Consider the following 24,244-nt stretch of genomic DNA (forward strand, 5'->3'; position numbering starts at 1 on the left):
GAAAGGAAAGGAAAGGAAAGGAAAGGAAAGTCTTTCTACATGGGGATTCTCTCTACCCATTCATGATGTGCCAATGAAAGTTAATCAACAGGGGAGGCAGTAACACATTTGCAATTGGTTTGGTGAATGAATGTGTTTTCAAAAATGCTGAGCTGTTGAGGATACCTGTATTCAGTCTCCAGAAGAGAAGGGAGGCAGGTGAGGAAATACAGAAAGCCATAGAGGGAGAAAAGGATGTTGTCCAGTCTAGAAAGGTGTTTTGCTTTCTGATGTTTTGCTTCCTAGGTGTTTCAGACTGAATTTTTCACCTCTTGAACTAAAGGGAGCTTCCCCTTGTTAACATCTGAGAAAATTAGGAGTTCTACCCAGCAGAGCAAGACAGAGACAGAAAAGCTAATCAGCAATGTTGTCTCGTATCTTGTCTTACATAATTTGCTCTTCTCCTGTTCCATTTCTCCAAAATGGTGTCTGAAGGAAGGCTGGAGTGTGGTGAAACCTGTATCTGCACCAAGATGCTCTTAGCAAAGGGTTCCTGTAGGGCCACATTATGCAGGAGCTCAGGAAGGACTTTCAGATAGTTGTAGGGATGGAAAATGAGAAGAATTGTGAACAGTAGCATATAATTGGTCCATTTAAATATTTGGGCCTGTAGAACATCTGGAATCCCCATTCTGTCAGGTTGTTTTATAAAATTATGTGTAATTTAATTTTAGTTACTTCTTTATGTCAGCACCCACACAGTGGTTACCAAAACCACGTCAATCTTTAGATCTGAAAGAACAAGCAATGTTATAGCTTTCAGGCATTTGTGATGTAGAATGAGCAGTTCAGACATCAAGTCGTTCAGATGAAAATTAGATTAAGCACAAAACTCCTACACGTATATTTTAATCTGATTTTTCATTATAAAGCAATGAGATCTGTCTTAATGTAGTTATTTTCTTTCCTCATTTTGAGAAGGAATAGTGTTACACTTTTTTTGAGAAGATAAAATCAAGCTTAGTGATGTAAAAGATAAATAGTCTGTCAGTGTTGAAAGGCAGAAAAATATTTTCTGTATTTTCTGTTCACTTTCCAGTTATGTATGTACACCTACACACTTCTGTGATATCAAGTTTCATTATGACATTTTAGGCTGTGTTTGGCAGAAATTGGTGTTGCATATTGGTATATTCTGTTCTGTTGGATTTTGATTAAAATTACTTGATTTTTATAGTACTTATTAATAATTATTATTATAAATACTTTGTTGCACTGGAGTGAAATACTGGGGTTATGCTAGATACTTTTGTGAAAGCATTAACTCAGTGCTTTAGATACTTTTGTGAAAGCATTAACTCAGTGATTACAGTAGCGGTCAAGAAAAACACATAATTTTTAATAGGAATTATTTAAATTATTTGGAAAGGAGTCGATAACAAAACAGTGAATGCCACAGTACCAGTCTGTAGTTCACCATTGCACAATTCTGGCTCCTCTCAGAAGAATAAAGTGAAGAGCAAAAGGGTTGGAAAATGGTAGCAAGGACAATAAACAAAAAGGGCTGAAACAAATTGTTTCATTGAAAGGAAAATTTGGCAAATACTTCATCTGGGAATAATAATAATAATAATTAATAATAATAATAAGTTATCTTGATAACTGTGACTGGCATATAGACATGAAGATCAGAGAATTGTTGAGCTTGGGAGTGACTGATGGAGATAATTTATTCCAGACCCCTGCCAGTCAGGGACACTTACAGCACATTGCACAGGATTGCATCCAGGTGGGTTTTGAATATTTCCAGAGAAGTAGACTTTCCAGCCTCTCTGGGCATTTTTTTCCAGCTCTGTCACCCTCACAGTAAAGAAGTGTTTCTTATATTCAGATGGATCTTCCTGTATTTCTGTTTGTGCCCATTGCCTCTTCTCTTAATAATGGGCGCCACTGAAAAGAATCTGGCTCAATCCTCTTGAGACCCTCCCTTCAGATTTTATAGACATTGATAAGATCCTCTCTCAGCCTTCTCTTCTTCAAGCTTAACAGGCCTGGCTCTCTCAGCCTCTCCTCATATGATAGATGCTCCAGTCCCCTCACCATCTTCAAAGCCCTCTGCTAGATTCACTCCAGTATCTCCATGTTTTTCTTGTACTGGGGAGCCCAGAAGTGGATGCAGCACTTCCTGTGTGGCCTCACGAGGACTGAGTAGAGACTGAGTACTCCCTCAACCTGCTGGCAACACTCTTTCAAATGCAACCCAGGATACCACCGGTGTTTTTCATTTCCCATGGGAAATGGCAATTAATTGTTCCCCTTGGGAACATTGCTGACTCATGGTTAACCTGTTGGCCACGAGGACTCACAGGTCCTTCTCCACAGAGGTGTTTTCCAGCAGATCAGCCCCAAGCCTTTACTTGTGCTTGGGGTTATTCTTCCATAGGTGCAGGAGTCTGCATTTACCTGTTGAACTTCATGAGATTCCTCACTGCCCAACTCTCCAGCCCGTCCAGGTCCCTCTGAATGGCAGCACAGTCCTGTGGCATATTAGCCACTCATCCCAGTTTTGTCAACAGTAAACTTGCTGAGGGTACACTCTATTCCATCCTCCAAGTCATTGATGAATAAGTTGAACAAGACTCAATGCAGTACTGACCCCTGGGAGACACCTCTAGTTAGAGGTATCTGACTAGACAGTGCCACTGAGCACAACTCTTTGAGCTCTGCCATCCATTCAGCTTTAAGTTGACACCACTGTCCGCTCATCTACCCCATACTTCCTGAGCTTGCCTATGAGGATGTTACGGGAGACTGTGAATGTAGAAGCCTTGCTGAAGTCAAGGTAGACAACATCCAACATCTCTCCCCTCATCTACCTAGCCGGTCATTTCATCATAGAAGATTTCTTAAATATGGTTTCCCCTTTGTGAATTCATGATGACTACTCCTGATCACCTTCTTATCCTCCACGTACTTGGAGATGACCTCCAAGATGAGCTGTTCCATCTTTCCAAGGATGGAGGTGAAGCTGACTAGCCTGTAGTTGCCTGGGTCCTCCTTCTTGACCTTTTTGAAGACTAGCATGATATTGGCTTTCTTCTAGTCCTCAGGCACCTCTTCTGTTCTCCATAACCTTTCAAAGATGATGGAGAGTGACCTAGCAATAATAATTCACCAGGTCCCTCAGTACTCATGGGTGCATCCCATTTACAAAGCTGGTGAAGAACCTGGAACACAAGTCCTGTGAGGAGCAGCTGAGGGAACTGGGGTTGTTTAGTCTGGAGAAGAGGAGGCTCAGGGGAGACCTCATTGCTCTCTACAGCTACCCAAAAGGAAGGAGTGGGGAGCTGTGTATTGGCCTCTTCTCGCAGATAACCAGTGATAAGACTAGAGGAAATGATCTCAAGTTGAACTGGGGGAGGTTTAGGTTAAAAATTAGAAGATATTTCTTCTCAAAGAGAGTAATCAGGCATTAGAATGGGTTGCCTAGAGAAGTGGAGGCATCACCATCCCTGGGGGTGTTTAAGGAAAGGTTGGACATGATGCTTTAGGGACATTGTCTAGTGGGTGATATTGGTGGTAGGGGTATGGTTGGACTAAATGGTCTTGAAGGTCTTTTCCAACCTTGTCTCTAGGTCTTGTCTCTAGGGTCTGAGATTCCTGAGGGCTGGTCTCAACGGTGAAGACTGAAGCAAAGAAGGCATTCAGTAATGCTGCCTTCTCTGTATCCTTTGTTACCAGGACACCCACCCAATTCAGCAGCGTCCCCAAATTTCCCCTTGTCTTCCTTTTAGCATTGATGTATTTGAAGAAGACCTTCTTCTTGTCCTTGACATCTCTTAGCAGATTTAATTCTAAAAGGGGTTTGATCTCCCTTGTCACATCTCTGAATAATCTGTTAATGTCCCTCTATTCCTCCCAAGTGGCCCGTCCCTTTTTCCACATTCTGTATACTTCCTCACTCTGTTTGAGTTTTGCTAGGAACTCTTTGTTCATCCATGCAAGTGTCCTTCCTCTTTTGCTTACCTTCTTGCTCTTGGAGGTTACACTGATCTTGAGCTAGGAGGAAGAGATGCTTGAATACTGACCAGCTCTCACGGACGCCTCTTCCTTCTAGGGCCTTAAGCCATGCAATTACTACAAGCAGGTCCAACAAGAGGCCAAAATTTGCTCTCCTGAAGTACAGGACTGTGATCCTATTTTTTGCTTTGCTTCCTCCTTGTAAGATCCTGATCTCCATCATCAGGCTGGATGGACATTGACTGCAATACCTCTCTCAATACAGGAACACCATGAGAAAGTGTGAGCCACATTCAAAGCAAAATGAAGGAAATGGTTCCACCGGCAGTAGAGAGAAGGATGTTATGGATGTTGCACATCTACATTAAATCATAAGATAATTTTGTGGAGAAAAGCCCACAAAGCAATACAGAATACAGAAATCACAATAATGCAGGAAGTAAATAAAAAAAAAAAAAAAAAAAAAAAAAAAAAAAAGCTGAAATATTATTATGAAATAGTATTATGTATCTTTGCCTTGTTATTTCTTTTCCGTAGAACTTGTTTATGGCTCTCACAAGTGACACAATAGATGAACCCATCATTTGATCAAGTAGGGAAGTTAATGCTCAGAAAATTTTATATTCTTCTTTAAATAACTATAACCTGATGATAAATTTAGTTGTCCTGGTCTCAGCTAGGATAGAGTATAGAGTTAATTTTCCTCCTAGTAGCTGGTGGGGTGCTGTGTTTGTGATTTTGGATGAAAATAATGTTGATAACACACTGATGTTTTAATTGCTGCAGAGCAGTGCTTACACCAAGCCAAGGACTTTTCAGCTTCTCACACTGTCCTGCAAGCAGACAGGCTAGGGGTTAAGCAGGAGCTGGAAGGGGACAGACCAAGGACAGCTGACCCAAACTGGCCAAAGGAGTATTCCATACCATCTGACAGCAAGCTGAACAATATATAGGGGTGGCTAGCCAGGGTGGGGAGGGATGGCTGCTCAGGGATAGGCTGGGCATCAGTCAGCGGGTGGTGAGCAATTGCATTGTGCATCGCTTATTTGTACACTTTGGTGGTAGTAGTAGTATATCTTTTTCTTTTCTTTTCTTTTCTTTTCTTTTCTTTTCTTTTCTTTTCTTTTCTGTCCTAGTAAACTATCTCAACCCACAGGCCTCATTTTTCCGATTCTCTCCCCCATCCCACAGAGGGAGAGGGGACGGTGAGCGAATGACCGTATGTTGCTGAGCTGGGCTGGGTTAAACCGCAACAATAGTTCGCCAAAGAAGCATCATAAATGAAGTCATTAGGATTAATTCTTCTGCCCATGTGCCAGTAACCATTATAAGGAAATAAAGTAACTTTTAAAAAGTGTTCTTTACATACCTTTACATACCTTTTATTTTAATCAGCTTTTCTCTAAAATCTCCACCTTGAATTTCTACTGATTTTGAGGAAGTCTGTGGGAGCCTGTATGTTTACACCAATTCTTGAACCTAATCATTTTCCCTGCTTCTTTTTGAAACATCCATTAATCTTTCCAGTTATTTAGCAATACCACCATAGGTGGCCACATATGGTCAATGTATAAAATATTTTGAAAATATATAAAGCACAAATAAATATTTGCATAGTGGATCTAGAAAAGATGTACAATTTTCTTTTCCATTAATTTATTTTAAGAAGAATGTCAGATGGAATGCTTAAAATTATATATTATTGAGAAAAAAAAAAATCCTGTTTCAAAATTACTCTGTTTCATCTAAGTACAGTATTAGAATTTACTTCTGGTAAATAATGACAATAGAGAAATTTTACAATGCCTTGTATTAATGAATAGATGCATTCTATGACTTCCTAGTCTGTTCTTAAGACAGCTTGATTTCCAAGACTATTGAACAATGTTCTTAAAACAACTCTAGTGATAAAACCTTTATGGAATCAGAAGAAAAAAAATGTACAGAAATGAAGCTATAGTGGGTAAAGACCTGATTGCCAGCCTCTAAGATGCCACTGGTAATAATAAATTGTTAGAAACTGAAAATTTTTGGATGGTCTAATGATAGCTTAATGCCCCAAAAGGTAAAATCCTAATGTTTCAAGCTAGGTGTAAAACTTCTTATAATGCTTATAACTGGACAACACTGAAATGGGAGATAGAAATTTGCCTCAAGCACAACTAGTAACAAAATTATAATGAAGCATTACCATCCTTCGTACTAACCTAACTATAAAAGTTTACTGATACAAGGTCCTTATTCCGAGGCAGTTGGATTTCCAAAAGTGCCCATTTGATTAAAGTAAACTAATCCATTCAAATTGCAATAGTACTGATGTTATTCAGTCACCAGATGTTCCTGCAAATCCTATCTGTAATTTTCTTCAGGAATATTCCATTGCCTGAGCAGTTGCTCTGTGCCACTGAAAGGTAGAGAAAAGCTTCTAACACATCTCTTCTGATGAACCTGTTTTATGATGTGGTTGCTTTTTGGAGTCTAAGAAAGTTGGGAATCAGAGGATTAGTACTTGATCCATCTCTAGTCTACCACAAAAATTAAAGGATTCTAAAATTGTCATTCCTGGTGCTCTTTTTCAAAATGTCTTTAATTTTGAGGTCAACTGTCAAGTATTTCATCTATATTACATGTTAAAATATACCAGAATTTATTTTCCTGGTTTTTTTTTTTTTTCTTGGTTCATTTTTAATATTTGTTCTTCTCCTGCATCAGTACTGATGTCATTGCTAACTACTGCTTCAGAGTTTGTTTCATTAATAGTGATCTGGTTTGAAAATTCGTAGTATCAAATGTGCAGCAACCACCTCTCTAAAAGCACTTGCAGATTGTGCTGTAGAGAAAAAAAAAAAAAAAAAAAAAAAAAAAAAAAGCATATATTTTTGCTTAACAATAAATAAATAAATAAATAAATAAATGTTTTTTGTTTGTATCCTTACTACTCAACAAAATACAGGTTTATATATGCTATTGGTATTTTCATCACCAAAGGGGATTATAAATTTAAAACACCTTCAAATAAACTACAGCAAAGACAGCTGTAGTTTCCCATGGCTTCAATTGTTTATACTAAGTCCCAAAAACACAACTCTAAGAGTGCTACTGGGTGACATATGCAAATTAGTATAGCCATTGTTGCTTGTGTTAATTTCTAAAAAGGAATAAAGATGTAGCTTTTGACCCAGCTACATTGCAAGCTGACACCTAAATCCCAGAATGACTTCCAGAATCTTGTCAAGTCCGAGTAGGGACATTTCACTTTAGTCAGATTTTAGTTTTTACTCAATTTTATCATTTTTTTCATTTCCTCACCTCATGTTTTGTCTACCGTCCCAACCAAACCAAACTCTCTTGAATGAAAATGCAAGCAATCTTTTTCTTCTGAATTCCCAGATGCACTCTTTATCTTGATGAGCTGCTTACTAGCTCTCTTCTTGATACTGCAACTTTGCCTGCCTTTGCATCCTGCACAGACCACCTGAACCTGTGCTAATTGTTCAGGATGTGCTTGGAAACACTTCATTCTCTGTTGGTTTAAACTGAGTTTAAACTGTGTTGGTTTAAACAGATCTCACAGATGACAGTTTTGTTGGAACAGCATGTATATATATACATGTATATATATACAAAAATCTTAAAGATTAGTCAGCCTTGCAGAAGCTTCTCAACATACATGACAGTATAAGAAGTTTAGAATTTGATGCATATGCTCAATCTGGTAGATCCTGTGTCCAGCAGAGATGGACATGCAGGATTGTTTAATGCTTATTTCTATCAATGTAATAGGCAGACAGCATATTTTTCAGGTGTTAGATAGCAATCTCATTCCAAAGAAAAGGAGGGTATGTATGCATATGTAGGATTAGAAAGGAATTAATCCAAATTTAGAGGGGGAAAGAGAGTAAAAAATATTGACTTTTTTTTGAAGCCTGAAATAAGTCATTAATTCAAAAGATACAATCAGCATGTTCTAAAAATTAATTAAAAAATCATCCTTGGAGTTGATATCACATGTGTACAGTAAAGAATTAATCTCTGACTTTGTAAACATTCTATTTCAAATTACTAACTTTTAATTAAGCTGAAAATAATGCAGTTACTTTTCTCAGAAAGACAAAAAATTATGTTTATAATTTTCTGAAAACTTACATTCATTACAATTCAGCAACTGTGGTGAGAAACGGTGATAAACTCCAGCTTCCCTGGAAAAATGCCATTGTTGTAAAATTGTAATATATTTCAGCTGTGTATAGATTTCTCACAGTTACCCAATAAACACACTGGTTTCATTCTTTGGAGATTAACAATCTCTCTAGTGTGCTCAGGTTCTTTCTAGCTTAATACACTGTTTCTTTTGAAGGATTTGTTTTCATGGATTGAACTTTAAGGACTCGGAGCACCTTATCACACTTTCACAAGCTTGCTTTCTGAGGGGGAATGAAGAGGGGGGGAAAAAGCATGTCACTGTTTGTGCCAGTCAAAACCAAGCTCTAAGGGGATTTGTTTTTCTTTTGGCGTCAGATCAGATGCAAAAATCAAGGGGCATTCAGGGGCTATGGAAGCATGTCCACTGGACCCTTAATGAGGCTAATCCTGTGGCAGCACATTCCAAGCAACTCATGGGCACAAGGACTCTGCTCATGCTCCCATCCCTGCACTGCAGATGGGCTGAACGCCTTGTTCAGGGAGTGGTCACAAATGTGTTGTTAGCAATGACCAGCAGCGGCATAATGTGGACAGCAGAGTTTGCTCCAGGATAGACTTAAACTCCAAGTTTAATGCTCAGGTAAAGAAGAGGGGGCAAAAATGGTCTTAGCGGGATTTTGCATGCAACTAACAGAGGTATTTAACTAAGAGATCTAAGCTAAGAGTAAACTAAATTCAAGCATCAATAATGGCATGTACTTTAGGAGCTCATTATGGATGTTAAATTTTTTTATGAATTAACATTGAAGGAGAATTTGTGAAACAACAAAAAGAGAAGCTTCTTGCTTTGCTATTTTTGAAAATATTTTTCCTACTATTTTCTGCTTTATAAATTCATATGATAAACAAGAGTTTAATATTGATAAATTCCACAAGCTATTCTAATTCTGCTATGAAGACACTACTGCAAGTAACATAATTATAATTACTTTACCTCTGAACCTTGTATTTTATTGCAGATTATCTCTATGAGGCAGTGAAAACAGATTTTTTCTTTGTAATATGAAATGACCAAATCATAGTGCTATAAATCATTGGTGCTATGTTAAGTAGAATGGCATATTGTTGAAGATCTAAAATCCAGAAAATCCTAAACCCTTTTTTTTTTCTTCCCAATTTGAATAAATTGGTTATTACTTTTGAATTTTGCATTTGAAGAAGTATGATTCAAATTATATTGTAATTTATTATCACGTAGCTGGATTTCTTTCTACAAGAAAAGAGAGTATGAAAAAGAGTACAACAACAAATTTTAAAGTTTCTTTTTTTTCATTAGCATGTTTGTATAAATTCACTAAAAAAAAAAAAAAACTTAATACTGGATTTTTGTTGTTTAAAAATTTAATTACTGGCCATCTTTAAAAAAGATACATTATATACTTTAGATCTGTCTAGCAAGTAAATTTAACAAGGTAAATTGTTTGCAGACAAGTATTTGAAAGGTATATATTTAATAATGGATATTCTTTAGTGATTTATCACAAAAGGAATGAGACTCAAATCATATGGAATTTCTGCCCTAAGAGCTGATTTTTGATGCCAAATAAGAAAAGTTAGCATTAAAAAGTTTTTCACTCTTTCTACGGAAAATAGAAGATGTTATGAACATGTAATTATTTCTAAAACGATCAACAAAAATGACAACAAAAAACTGACATTTGTCTGTTTTGTTTTTGGGGGAGGTGTGGTTACCAAAAGTTATTTTATATATAGAACAAAGGGTATTCATAAAGATGCAGGTTCTTATCATTGTACCTCTTAAGGCAATATAAAAATTTTGTACTCTTAGAACAGAAAGTAAATTAAATTTCAAGAATGTATGGTCTATATGGTAAATATGTAATTTCCAATGTTAGTATTGGAGTACTTGAATAATTGTAACTCTTTTTCTTTCTCTGCAACACTCCACAAGAAGGAAAGCCCTTATTTACCCACATATTTTTGCTTCAAATACCTGCAGTAAGAGGGTCAAGTGAAGTTCATAATGCCCACTCTGAATGCCTTGAGAAATTTAGATAGATTTTTAAAAGGCTTTATTTGACAAATTGAGAAATTACTCAATGGTATACTGGACTTTCAAGTTTATTTCCTTCTATATTATGTAATGTGTTTATGGTTATGATTATTAATTCCTGTATATAAGGTTTGTAAACATTAAAAAGTTATAATAAGTTAGAAGTTCAACGTAATCTCCTCTATTCATATTACACTTTTTTTTAGCTATTTCAGAATCCCTATATAAATTTCCTTAGCTTAAACATGGAAACAAACAAACAAAAAAAAAAATCCACCTTCTGTAATAGATTAACATTCTATTTTCTATATAGTAACGAACAACAGTCAAATACATATCTATTTAATATTTTTTTTTAATAGGCTTGTTTCCCAGACTGTAAGAGTCTTGGGAAGGTGTCAGCAGAACATGAACTCTGGCAGACTTTTACAACTAAAAATGCACGTAGAGCAAAGATAAAATATTGTTATGTAACATGAGTGACCACTAATTCCCATAAGGAATTATGTTCTGTGAAAAAGGCGAAAGATCAACTTTTTATACTTTGTGAGTAAGGTGTAAAGAATGTAGTTGGAAATTGTTATTTTGGTACTTTATTCTAGTGACATTGACTCAATACATTTTCAACGTTCACAATGATTTCCAAAAGTCCCAGAAACATATGCTTCTGTCTTTAAAAATAATAGTAGTATGTTGTTTTAGCTGACAAAAGGTGACATAAGATAGTAGATAGGGAATTATACAAAGGTAATTTCCTGTTGTGTCTTTCTGTAGCAAGGTGCTCAGATTTCATTTAAATTACCTAAAGTCCATTTCACATTACTTAACAGTTAAGTGGCTTTTCATAGTTCTTATAGTTCTATTTATGCTGCACAATCAAACAGATATATGTGTTTTTTATTTTATCTGTTTGTAATATATTTTTAAAGGAAAATTTCAACTCAACTCTTTAGTAAATGGAACAATTTAATTCTATTTGTGGAATGTTTTAGATATTTTCACAGGATTCATATTGCATGAATCATTTTGCATGAGCACTGTCTATTATTTGAAAGATTTCTGGATTCTGACGTTTTCTCTTTTGTTGTTGTTTTGTGTGGTTGTTTTTTGTCTGTTTGTTGTTGTTGTTGTTTTGTGGGTTTTTGTGGTTGTTGTTTTTTGGCTGGTTTAGTCTGTTTTTTGTAAGTTTGTTTTTTCCCAACACACATTAAAAATAAAATAAAATAAAATTTAAAAAAAAAAAAATCTCTTTTCTGCCCAATAATGTAGACTATGTTGAGGGAAACAGAAATTACATGATTTCCTGAGAATATCTGGGACAAGATCATGACAAGTGATATTCATTGGCATAATTTCATTGAACTCAGTTTCAGAGTTTACATCAGCTGGTCATCTAGTTCTTAATGTATCAAAATTTTTTATTTCATGAGATTGTTCTTGTACAAAAGTATATTTTCTAGCTCCATGTCAAACACAATTATCGGTGCCTATACTAAAAATTGCAGTGGAATCATGGTGTTATGAATTTTCTTTCTATATTTTTTCCAGTTTTTGAGGGGGGTTGTTTTGTTTCATTTTGTGTTTTGTTGTTGTTGGTTTTTTTTTTTTTAATTTGAACTGATTTATTTGTATCATCATTTTTTTAAAGTATTTTTTACAAGTGGGTTTTTCCTCTACTGTGTAAAAGAACTATGGTAATTTAATATTTGAAATATTTTTTCTTCAATGTGCTGTTATAAGAACGTATTTCACAGCATCAAAGTCAACTGACTAATGAATATGAAAACAATGTTAAGACTTCTTGGATGCTTAGTACTAGAAGAGAACTTCAGTTCCAATGGAAAATGTTTACTCTATGCAGCATGGGCACTGTGTATCTGAAGAGTCAGTGAAGTTTTGTGTTTGAAGTTTGCATTCAGCTGTACTGTAAGCTGTGTTTAACAAGCAAACAGAGCTTAAGGTATTTCCTCTCTCTTTTTTTAGGCACAGAAATCATGGATAGAAAGAGCTTTCTACAAGAGAGAGTGTGTTCATATCATACCCAGCACCAAAGACCCCCATAGGTAATTGCATGTAACTTGTATGAAAATGAAGTCCATGACAAGTAAATATCTTATATGTGTCTTTATATGTATGTATAGAGATCAAGATAATCTGTAAATCTGTACATTTAATCAAAAGGTGGTTGAATTACATATGGAGAGCTGGATTCCCATGAGCACTGTTTATTTACATTTCAAAGCATATTCCATCAATGAACAGACATTAAAGGTCTCTAGTGTCTATCTTTAATTTTCTCATCTTAGTGAATGATCTTCAAATATTTGCCTAAATTAATTAGATGGATGATACACAATACTCTCAAAACCAAAACCAAACAAACAAAAATCAAGTAAATAGTTGCAGTAAACTACCAATTTAGAATGTCTTGTGGTCAATTCAATAGCTGATTATTGATCTGATGTTATCTGAGAGCATAAAAACTATTTTAAATTCATTTTGTACACATTTAAAGCAAAGCATTGATTTTATTGAAATATAGCCCAAAGAAAACAATGTCATAGAAAGAAAAGGTAATATCTATAATATGTTTCTTCCAAAAAAAATAGATGTTTTGGGTAGCAGAAGCATGCTCAACAGAATTGAAAGGTTTTGCCAGTGAGGGGAAGGGGGGAAGGGAATGGGGAAAACTTGTGGGCTGTTTATTATAGCTTGTTTTCCTATTTGTTTTGTACATGCATGTTACACAATTTTTCTGCTTGTTTAATGTCATAGGTGTTGCTGTGGGCGTCTAATAGGTCAACATGTTGGACTGACTCCAAGTATCTCCATTATCCAGAATGAGAAAAATGAAAGCAGGCTTACTCGCAATGACATCCAATCAGAGAAGTGGTCCATCAGCAAGCACACACAGCTCAGCCCGACGGACGCTTTTGGAACTATTGAGTTCCAAGGAGGAGGCCACTCCAATAAAGCCATGGTAACCGTGTTTTTCTCTTAGATAAACAATGCTGCTAGCTCAAAAATAAAATAAAATAAATAATGAAAAAGGCATTCACAAATAATAGTGTTCTTAATATCATTCTTAAGTATTATTTAGCATAAAACCATGCTGTTTTTATGTATTATGTGCCAATGAACTGGTGAAGAGAAGGAACTGTAAAAGCTAGAGAGCATGAAAGAGGCATTTTTTATGACCAAAAATATGCCAATGTACCACTATCTTGATTTTCTACCAATGATGACCCATCTATCTTTTTCTGAATAACTTTAGAATTCAGCTATGGTTTCCCATTGCTGATGTGTGTCTGTCTGTAAGGCTGACAAATTTGAAATAGAACTTTTTTTTTTTTTTTTTTTTTTTTCAATATTCCTTCAGACATATGTTGGAGGATAGACCAGTTAGACTTGTTTATCTTTCACTGAAATAAGAAGCACTCTAAGTGTCTAAGTTAAGAACTGGGAAATCCCTGTTCTGCCACAGATTTCCTTGAGCAAGTCATTTAGTCATAATGCAATGTTATGGAGAGATACCAAAATATATTAAGCTGAATGCATTTCTCCACTAACTCAGAGGTTTCCAGTGCCCACGCTAACCCATGGATATATTTCTACACAATATTGTAGGAAAGGAAGAATCTCTCTGTCTATATCTACAGAACCTGGCAGTGGGAAAATGAAAGATGAGTATATACCTAGCATACTGTGGCCAAGAGACTGCTCTGGGCAGTTGTGAGTGAGGGCAAACACAGAACCCCCAGATGCTCTGCAGAATAACCTGCCCAGCAATCCAGTGCAATTTTCTTTGCCTGAATACTTCTCTGCAGGATTCTCAGAGCTATTGCAGCACTAGATGGATTAGCGATGATGAAGAGCTCAATACTGCTCTACCAAGAGCCAGATATTTTCCTCAGATGCATATGCTGGGGGGGCGGAGATGGAAATATTACTGAGTGGATGGTACTGTTCACCCAGATGGATAGATTCTGATGGTAGAAACTAGAAAACACCATTGCCCCCAGAAAGAGTGTCATTCAAAATAGATCATTTCTCTCTAAACATCACAGACGCCTTATGTTCAGTTAATAACCAATCACCTAAAAATCTGCAAGGCCATTGCTAGTGAAAGAATCTGATTCAGTAAATAAAGTTTGTTTAGTGTGAATAAATTGACACCTCCCTCAGAACCCAAATGAAGTAAACTATGTTGTTGATAACTTCACAAGGAGTGATAACAAAACAGAATAATTTTCCACAAAACTGAGAAAGATTCAGAGATGTAGTAACCATCATGCTATTACATATATATGGTTACTTTGATTTAAATCTGCCTTTATGAGATAGGATAATCACTAGGGCTTTTTGAGTGACATCCTTGAAGAGTTCTTTAAAACAATAAACTGCCCTGCCCAGGCAAAAGTCATCTCAGAGAGTTCTGAACTGTTTAAGAGTTTAAAGAAGCAGGAGATATTAATGGTGCTTGTGTCTTCTGATGTCTTGGGAACAAAGCCATAAGAGAATAGGAGATGTTCCAAGGTATATGCCATATGTTCAAAGTAATATAGTAGAAGTTGAACTGTAGAGATAAAAGTCAAAGTCAACAAGAAAAGAAAAATCTTGTCACAGAGCAGAGTTGGGACTTGAAACAAACAAAACTAAGCCCTGAAGAATTTAAAAAAGAGAAGACAGAAAAGGGTTAAAAATCTATAAGTGACAAGTCAAGGACAAATATAGATGAAAAAATTATCTCTAAAAAAACTCTAGGTTTATTTTGACAATACTAAAAACAGGAAGATATCTGCATCTTTCATCTAGTCAGAGCCATTTAACCTCACCTGGAACATGGGAACAAAAAAATTCTTCATGAATTAGATATGTCTATAAAACATTCAGAAATTCAATCATCCTACTAGTGAGAAAAGTGTTTCAAGATAAGCTATTCACTAAAAATCTCTGGGTGTTCCACTTGGTTCCCATCAGTGAGAAAAACACCTTCCATATGATGAAGGCACAAATAAGGAGGTTTGCAAAACCCTGACACATTTTTAATGAAAATAGTAATAATAATAAAAAAATTTTCTATACCGTCATGTATTTGTCACTGAAAAGAGGGTAAAGGTATCCTAATGGTCTTATTTCCAGTACCAAATATTATTATAGTTAAGGAGATTAGGGGACAAAGTAGTCATTGCAGTTTTATTTAAACGAAAATGAAAGTCCTGTCTCTGAATTTACTGGACAGAAGGTCTTTCCCATAATAAACAAGTAACCTTACCAAATCAAAATTTTTCTGTGAAAACTTAGCCTTTGCTCACTGAAAACAATGAACCAATTTTGCCAGGAGAGGAGGTGAATAAAGAACAGTTATAGTATATTGAAAAATAAAGCTTGGAAAAAGGTGTAAATGCATAAAAACCCTGGAAAACAGTCTTAATCAAGTAAGACCTAGATACCGTATTTTCAAAGCCAGAAGTGAAACTGGAACATAATAATGGACTGCAGGGGGTAATGCTATAGATAAATATTTGTTCTTTTCTAAAAATAAACTACGTATTTATTTTCTAACTACTAGATATCAAATACAACTATAGCATACAACCTGACTTTCCTGACACTCATGGTAAATTAATGTTATTCCTATTACCTAAAAGAATAATCTTATAAATTAGTAAAATTTGGCAAGATAGTGAAGATCAAGCAAAGACTTGGGGGAAGAATTTGGTATAAAATTTATCACCTATATTTTACTCTGTTTCCTGAAATGGATGCCTATACTTGAATTTTTTTAATCATGATAAACTCAAGAGCATTATCTTGTTTTATGTGAACAGCAAATTTGGTAATTTTTTTCTGAATCAAGGAATGAGAATCATAGGATATCTCAAGTTGGAAGGGACCCATAAGGATCATCAAGTCCAGCTACTGGCTCCGCACAGGTCTACCCAAAAATTCAGACCATATGAATAACTGCACAATCCAAATGCTTCTTAAACTCCAACAGGCTTGATGCCATGACAACATCCCTGGGAAGCCTGTTCCAGTGCATGACAACCCTCTTGGTGAAGAATCTCTTCCTGATATCCAGTCTGAACCGCTCCTGTCACAGCCTGACACAGTCCTATCACTGGTCATTAAACAGAATAGATCAGTGCCTGCCCCTCTCTGACACTGTCAGATTACCCTGACTCTGAGAGCAATTATTAAACTAATGTGACTGATTCCCTCCACTCCTCCTCATTAGGAAGCTGTAGACCACAATGACATCTCCCCTCAGCCTCCTCTTTTCCAGGCTGAACAAAGCAAGTGACCTCAGCCGCTCCTCATACATCTTCCCCTCTGGGCCCTTCACCATCTTCGTAGCCCTCCTCTGGACACTGTCCAACAGTTTCACATCCTTTTGTACTGTGGTGCCCAGAATTGCACACAGTAGTCAGGGTGAGGCCACAGCAGCACAGAGCAGAGTGTAACAATCACTTCCTTCAACCGACTAGCAATGCTGTGCTTGGTGCACCCCAGGATACTGTTAGGCGTCCTGGCTGCCAGGCTCATATTCAGTCTGCTATCAACCAAAGCTCCCTGTCTGTGGGGCTGTTCAAGATAATATGGAATTCTTCATGAATTTTCATGTCAAGAGATGATATTTATTAACAGAACATTTAGAATGTTCTGTAGAATTATCCAGTATCTGTGCCGTTAATTTGAATTCTGCAGTCAAATAGAATAAAAGTTCTCAGGTGTGATGAATTTTACCAATACAATTGAGTTGTTAAATTTTCTTCAGTGAGACTGCTCTAAGGTACTTAAATCAATAATTTGAACAGATTGTACAACAGATTATGCAGTAACATATAGCAGAGATTAGATAAGATTTGTAAACGACGTCAGTTACTAAAGAGGTGTTTCTTTCAGTCTTTGTGAAAACACAGTTGATCCTGCAACAATTTTGTGTTTGTTTTTTTTTTTAGATCTCTATCAATCTCATATTTTCTTTACAAGTGGCTCATCCTTTTGTGTCATGTCATGTGTAAGAAACACATTTAATAATTTTGCTACTCATGTTTACATTGTGTTTTTTTTTTTTTTCATTTTGTTGTTGTTGTTTTTATGACAGATTGTCAGTTTTGGTATCTGAAAGAAGTTCTCTTCATTTACAGCTGAAAACAGAGAAAGATGTGGAGATACAGAAAATCCTTCAATAGTTTTTGCAATCAATCAGTGAATTAAAAAAAGAAAAAAAAAAAAAAAAAAAAAAAGAAGGATTAATAAAACTTAATCTACGTATATCATTTCGTGTTTAGTATTGAAGAAATGATATGCATTAATTCATCTAACTATATACTGGCAATTTAATATCCTGACTCTGAGAGCAATTACTAAACTAATGTGACTGATTCCATTCTAATTACAAGCAATAATCTAAATGATTTCAAAACAGAGGGATTAATGCACTGGTTAAGGCAATCTTGCTGTGATGCATTTTGCACCACATTTAAGACGAAACTAAACCAATTTTTAAAATTTAACATCTGCTTCTCCATAAGAGATGGTGGTAAAAATAATAATAATAATAATAAAATAGAATAAAAAAAAAAAAAAAAAAAAAGACATAACTTTATTTCATTAGTTGGTATGTTTAGATTCCATATCAGTCTCTTTTTAAGGACCACTTTTCACTGAACTGAAATATACTTTGATCATGGTTTTTCAAGGTTAGCCAGAAGAAAACTTTTTAGGAACTTTAATGAATTAAACACTTTTGTTCTATTTTTTTAATAATTTCCTCCTAATCAAATATTTTCTAACAGTACATTTATTGTGCACAATAAGAAACTAGCATATCTTTGCAGACGTAGGAGAAATAAAATTTATTACAGTATTTTTGGCTTAATGTTTCTTCTGTGGCTTGGAATCATAAAAACACATCAATAGAATTCCAAAATACATATACTGCTTCTAACATGGACTTCCAAATATTGAAGTCAAGCACACAAATGTATATTTTTGCTTTTAAAATTTATTAATTTCTGTCAAAACTGTGTTAAAAACTTTTTAAAATCCATCAGTGTTTTCGAGAGAGAAAATGTAGAGATAATACTTTAACTCACATAAATCATGAAAATGTCAGCAAGCATTGTTTTTGTTATAGTAAACTAATATTAAAAGGATTTTTACAGGGTTTAAAAGATGGTATCCTACATGAAGAAAATGGGAAAATAACACAGAAAGACATCTAATTAAAGAACCTGTAAGTCAATGACAGCCTTTCCACTGGCTGCTTAAGCAGAACTTAGATGAATCCTTCAACTGTTGAGAATATTGACTTTTAAGGAACTAGTCTGGTTTCAGTCTAAGTTACGATTTTACTCTTGAATATACTGGGAATTAGATCAAGCCTGTTTTATATGAAGATCACACTCTGAGGGATGAATCTTTAGATTGAAGCACTATCTGCAGCTCTGAATTCTTATTTGAGGTAGGTGAAATATTCACCCAGTCTTTGTTTGCATAAAATAGAACTGAAGGAGCAAGGTTAAAATGCCTTCCAGATCACAAAATAGTATCTGAAGAGATTTTATTTGAAGAAATACAAAAAAAAAATGGAACTCTATTCTAAATTTTTCTCCTTTATACATTCATGCTGTCATCTGCTGTCATACACCCTATCTTTCATAAAATAGCTGTGCTTGACCAACAGAGCAGTATGTAGAGCAGAACAGAGCAGAACAAACCACTCAGTAGCTTTGACTTCTCCCCTAGAGCATTGGAGTTCAACTTGCAAACATCTGGCTGTTTGACTGGTGATAAACACAGTTATGTTTTAGGAAACCATTTGATAAAAAACTAAAATAAGTATTGGCATAAAATGACACCCTTGCTGATAGGCTCTGTACTGGTTTAGGGATCAAGTGGGCATGATAAATTTGATGGTCTTTCATCTTACAGACTTATGCAGAAGTCAGTCAAATCTGCCAGCATGTTTTCTTGTTCAAAACTGTATTTCTCTTTCCTATCTTGCTGGCTACAACTGAATTATTGCATCCTATCCATACACCATTCCCATAAAGGAAGGATTAAATTATTTGCCATTAGAAGTATTCATTTCTACAGCTGACAGATGGATACACCAGGCTTAGCTTATGTTTACATTTAAGTTTTAAATCTGCCTCCGGAGGCTATAGCAAAAGAATTAAGGAATGGCAGAAATGCTTATTAAGTTTCTAAACACAAACTACATAAGTTGAATATTCTGCTACAAGACAGAATTTTTAATTTGGACAAAAATTACTTTAAAAGCTTTCATTAATAATCAATGCTTTGAAAATGATGGCAAAAATAAATAAACGAATAAATAAATAAATAGAAATTGTGTTCTTACTAGTTAACGTGTTATGTAAATAGCAAAAGATCAAACCAAAGCATACCAGAATGAAAATGCCCTCTGTAAAAGCTGAAACTTAGGTCTCTTTACAGATGTAAAATCATCATTTTAGGTGCCATTACCCTTCTAAAAAAAAAAAAAAAATTAAAAAAGTAAAGTTCATCAATGATGATATAAATTTTAAAGTTCATCAATGGTGATATAAATTTTAAATTTACATGCAAAAACGTTCAGATTCACTTTAGCTTAAATTTCTGCCTTATAAATAAATACATTGTTTTCATCAATATTTTTTTACCTGCATTATAAAGAACAAGCAGTCACTTGTAATAAAATATGTCTAAATGTCAAATAAATACAAGAAAACATTTTTCATATATGATTCAACATAGGTTTATGTTTATTGAAACTCAGAGGTCTTTGTGCATAAGGAATGAAAGAGATTTTTTACCAATTAATACATAGACTTAAGAAGGTAGAGACAATGGAGTCACATATTCTGGTGGATAAAAAGATATTAAAGATTATACATATCTCAAGCTATTTGTGCCTTCATTTTAGTACAAGTCAGAATGAAGTTTCGTCCCCTGCTTTAGAAAAAATTTATGGCCATTACTGATATGAATTCACTTTCTCTAATCTGCTTAAAACTCACAGTCTATCTTTGCTACAAACAGTGTAAGGTGGCAAGGATATTTAAACATAATCTCCATACTTAGAGCAGAATAGCATTTGTGTAGGTCCCTAAAGGTCCCTAATGAAGTGTAACAAGCAGTAGCACTTTGTAGCCTCAGTTCTCCCTAGGTCCAAAGCAAAGGGAATAAGAATTATTCTTCTTACACTGGTCTGTTAAAAATTCAACAGCCCTTGAATCCTAATCAAAATTATTAACTTCACCATCTGGTCAGTGGGATCAGGTACCATGAAAGGTTTTTCTTAACTCTCATGTAAGTAATTGAATGGGTATCTTCTGATAACAGAGTTTAACAAGCTCAAGAGCCACTCTTGCCAAATATGAGTAGTGTATGCTCTTCATCCATTAGCTGTTAAGAATTTGTATGGCAGCTGAAGGGAACATTACTGGTGTACTGGAGCAAAGGAAGATTCACAAGTTCTTGCCCATCTTTATTTGTCTATGTTCATCTTGCTTTCCTCTGATGGTTTGACAGAATGGTCTTCTACTTCCAGAAATGCAGAGAATAGTTGTCCTATTTTTGACAACTCATTCCTGCAAAGAATCCTAGCTATTAGCATTTTTTTCTGGAAAAACTCAGTGCCTTATTTCTTAGTAAACTATAAAGGAGTCCATCTAACAGTCATATTATTTACTAAAGCAGAACAATCTTATGGTGATAAATACTGATTAGACGTTAAAAAGCAACAAAATGATTACATTATGCATGTGGATATTATATTACCTGACATGTTGCAATGAATGAGGTAGAACTGGACATTCTTCTAGCTGAAAGCAAAGGTGCTAGTTTTATATAACTGATGGCTATGCTGGCAACTAGAAATAACACTATATGCATTGGTTCAGTCATAAATTTGGTAGATGGGTAACTCTGAATAACCCATTTTATTTGATTACGGTTGTCCTTCCATATTTGACAAGTTATAGAGAGCGTTTTTATCCTCTTTTTGACGCTTCTATGCAGGTAAAATTCAAAAAAAGCATCTGCCCTGGCACTGGTACTGTGAAATAATTCAAATACCATCAATAGAAAGACTGAGAAGAGCTCCATATAGAAGGGCTTATCAGGAAGAGACAGGCATGTGTGTGAGACAGGCTGTAGAAAATTTGAAGGCAGTTCCTACCCTGGACAATGCACACAGGTGGACAGGTTTTCCCGTGGGACAAAATGCTGCAGACATAGCACAGAAGAGCTGAGAACTGGAAATGTATAAATGTGTTTCAAAGTAATTTCAGGTGCCTGTGCTTTGTTATGCTAATTCATGAATCTGTACAAATTAGTCTGTAAGTTTAATTCATTCATTCATTCACTTGAAAAGTACCTCTTTAGTAGTCTTGCTCAGTTTAAACACAAGTATGTTTGAAGAACCAAACATATTTCTGTTCTTGCATACCTTTGGAGTGTTTAGTTTTGTTAATTTTAATATAAAAAGCAAATAAATGCACGATTGTGACTCTGACTGCCTGCGTTGTTTTTGGTGGACCATTTAAACTTTTACTCAAGCTTCTGCATCCTTAAATTAAAGACAACTACCTATCAAACATTACTGTGAATATTGAATCAATGACTTAATTTCTCAATTAATTTCTTAATTTTGTATTTATACAGGAAAATCATCCAGTCTCTGAATTGCAAGTGTTCCATTAAATAGTTCCCTAGTTTTCTACATTTTTAGAAATCACCAACTTACCAATTAATTAATGTTTTTGTTATAAAGGTTGCCTTTTTTCTGTAATCTGTTGGGCATAGGTTATATGCATTAGACACCTCTGAATATAACCAATCCTTTTTTCTTTACTGTTGCCCCTATTTCTGCAGTATGTACGTGTGTCTTTTGACACAAAACCTGACCTTCTTCTGCACCTGATGACTAAAGAGTGGCAGCTTGAGCTCCCTAAACTTCTCATCTCTGTGCATGGGGGCCTTCAGAATTTTGAACTTCAGCCAAAGCTCAAGCAAGTCTTCGGGAAAGGCCTCATTAAGGCTGCTATGACAACCGGAGCATGGATATTCACTGGAGGAGTAAACACAGGTAACAGCAACATTGAAATGAAAGCACAGTGGCATCTAGGAGACTTCATCAGTTTGACAGAAAAAAAAAAAAAAAAAAAAAAAAGGCCTGATCAGATCAGGAAAATATTGCATGTTTTATTTTATTACTGCTAACTGTACTATGTGTAAACAAGAAAATGGCAAGTTCATACCAGTCTGGAAGCTACCAGGGAATAAAAGGTTCACATCACAGGGATGCTGAAAATAAGGCCTCCTGTGAGGCAATTATATTAGTACATTGTCAGTGACTTTATAAAATGAACAATCATCTACAGGGAAGGACTACTAACCAGAAACCCAAGAAGCCAAACACATTCCATAAAATGGAAAACACTTTCATTCAGAAAAGACCTTTTATTTTCTAAGACCATCTGAAGTGTGAAAGGAAAAAAGTTATGTTTTATGGATGTGATAGAAAACATTGTGGTGAATAAGTATCATATCTTCCTTTCTGGCAGACAGCTTGACCTACTTTTTTCTATTACCCCTGGAGCAAGAGAGATAATATTGCCATTTGTATTCAAAGTTAAGAACATCTGTAACATACCATATGGGCCTTCTAGGAACCCAATACAGCAGCTGGCCCTGCTCTGCTGGGAGAGAACATGTAGGTTTGGGGAATAAACTATAAAACATAATTCCCTAGATGAAAAAAAAAAAAAAAAAAAAAAAAAAAAAAAAACTTGGAATAAGCTTCCCAATTACCCTACCTGAAGGAGGCAGAAAGGAGGAAAGAGTCAAAGGAAAATCAAAAAGTTCTGCTAAATATAAATGTAAAAAGTTTTGAGACAGGACACATACTTGTCAATTCTTGTCATTCTCATTTATGGTAATTTCACAGAATGTATCCTCTTCCTGTCTGTGGAAAATATTGTAATCACTCTATCATGCATTAATTTTAGTATGCTGTGGATCAACTCGTATGTATTTAAATATGAATGCTTAATAGGAGTCTTGGGCTTTTTGTTTCCAGGGCATATAAAATTTAAAACAAGATTGACAGAAGTAATATAAATAGTGAAGAAGAGGCATAAATTCTGGACTCTTAGATAGACAAACAGATACACACATGTATCATGTTCCCCATGAATGAGGATGAAAATCAGGTTAAATACTGACCTCTGTTCTATGGTGATAATAAATGGACTTGTTGGCAGATACTGTTGTAATGACAAATGTAAAGACAGATTAAAAAAAAAAAAAAAAGTTAAAAACATATCAGAAAGCTGTAGATGTTGTACACTCACTGCAGTGTACACACCACAGAAACTCTGGAAATCAGACTACAGAAATTTTGTAGATGACAACGAAATATAATATTTGCATTTGGTAAATGGATGACTGCATCATAAAATTTTTCAAAACATCATAGTTGTGAATGTCAAAACAGAATGAACAAAGAAGAAAAATGAATATAATTACCGTGGAAAATGATTTTTTTTCCTGTAATCAAAAGTGACCTAGTCAAAACAATTGAATTCATGTTGCTGTGTGTTATTATAAATAGGCGTAACTTCAGAAGCTGTTCTGCATTATCAGCAACCTTTCATTGCTCATTTTGAATTGTGTAACAAAACATCTTATTGCCTCAAAGCTAGGTTTTCAAATGGTTTAGGTGAAAATTCAGTGTTTAATCTCTATGTGAACTTGTAAAAACTTAGAATGTCTGTATCTGGTCCGTTCAGTTCATGATGAATTTTTACATCATATTTCTCTTAAGAAAATATATAATTGAAAAATCCTGAAATGCTGCTGTTGCATTGTGAAGCAGTGATGTGACAAGCATGGTACATACTTAATTATAAGCATAACTGTTGAATAATCAAGTGTTGTTTTCTTTTCTGAATATTCATGCTATACTGAAAGTTGATTATCCTACTTAGCAGGATTTTTTTTTTTTTT

At 35.1% G+C, this 24,244-nt stretch overlaps 1 protein-coding gene and 1 long non-coding RNA gene across 7 annotated transcripts in view; one reads left to right on the forward strand and one right to left on the reverse strand.

The window, feature by feature from the left end:
- Window positions 1–24,244, forward strand: part of TRPM3 (transient receptor potential cation channel subfamily M member 3) — a 466,535-nt gene that overhangs the window by 308,558 nt on the left and 133,733 nt on the right. For all 6 annotated transcript variants that reach the window (XM_035309095.1, XM_035309092.1, XM_035309094.1 and 3 more), the window contains exons 2-4: window positions 12,200–12,279; window positions 12,992–13,196; window positions 22,109–22,322. In XM_035309095.1, the coding sequence (XP_035164986.1) occupies window positions 12,200–12,279; window positions 12,992–13,196; window positions 22,109–22,322 (499 nt within the window). The remainder of the gene's footprint in view (window positions 1–12,199; window positions 12,280–12,991; window positions 13,197–22,108; window positions 22,323–24,244) is intronic.
- Window positions 1–24,244, reverse strand: part of LOC118155701 — a 207,274-nt gene that overhangs the window by 129,017 nt on the left and 54,013 nt on the right. The window lies entirely within an intron of this gene.

Source organism: Oxyura jamaicensis, chromosome Z, assembly GCF_011077185.1.
Source record: "Oxyura jamaicensis isolate SHBP4307 breed ruddy duck chromosome Z, BPBGC_Ojam_1.0, whole genome shotgun sequence".
Taxonomy (NCBI): domain Eukaryota; kingdom Metazoa; phylum Chordata; class Aves; order Anseriformes; family Anatidae; genus Oxyura; species Oxyura jamaicensis.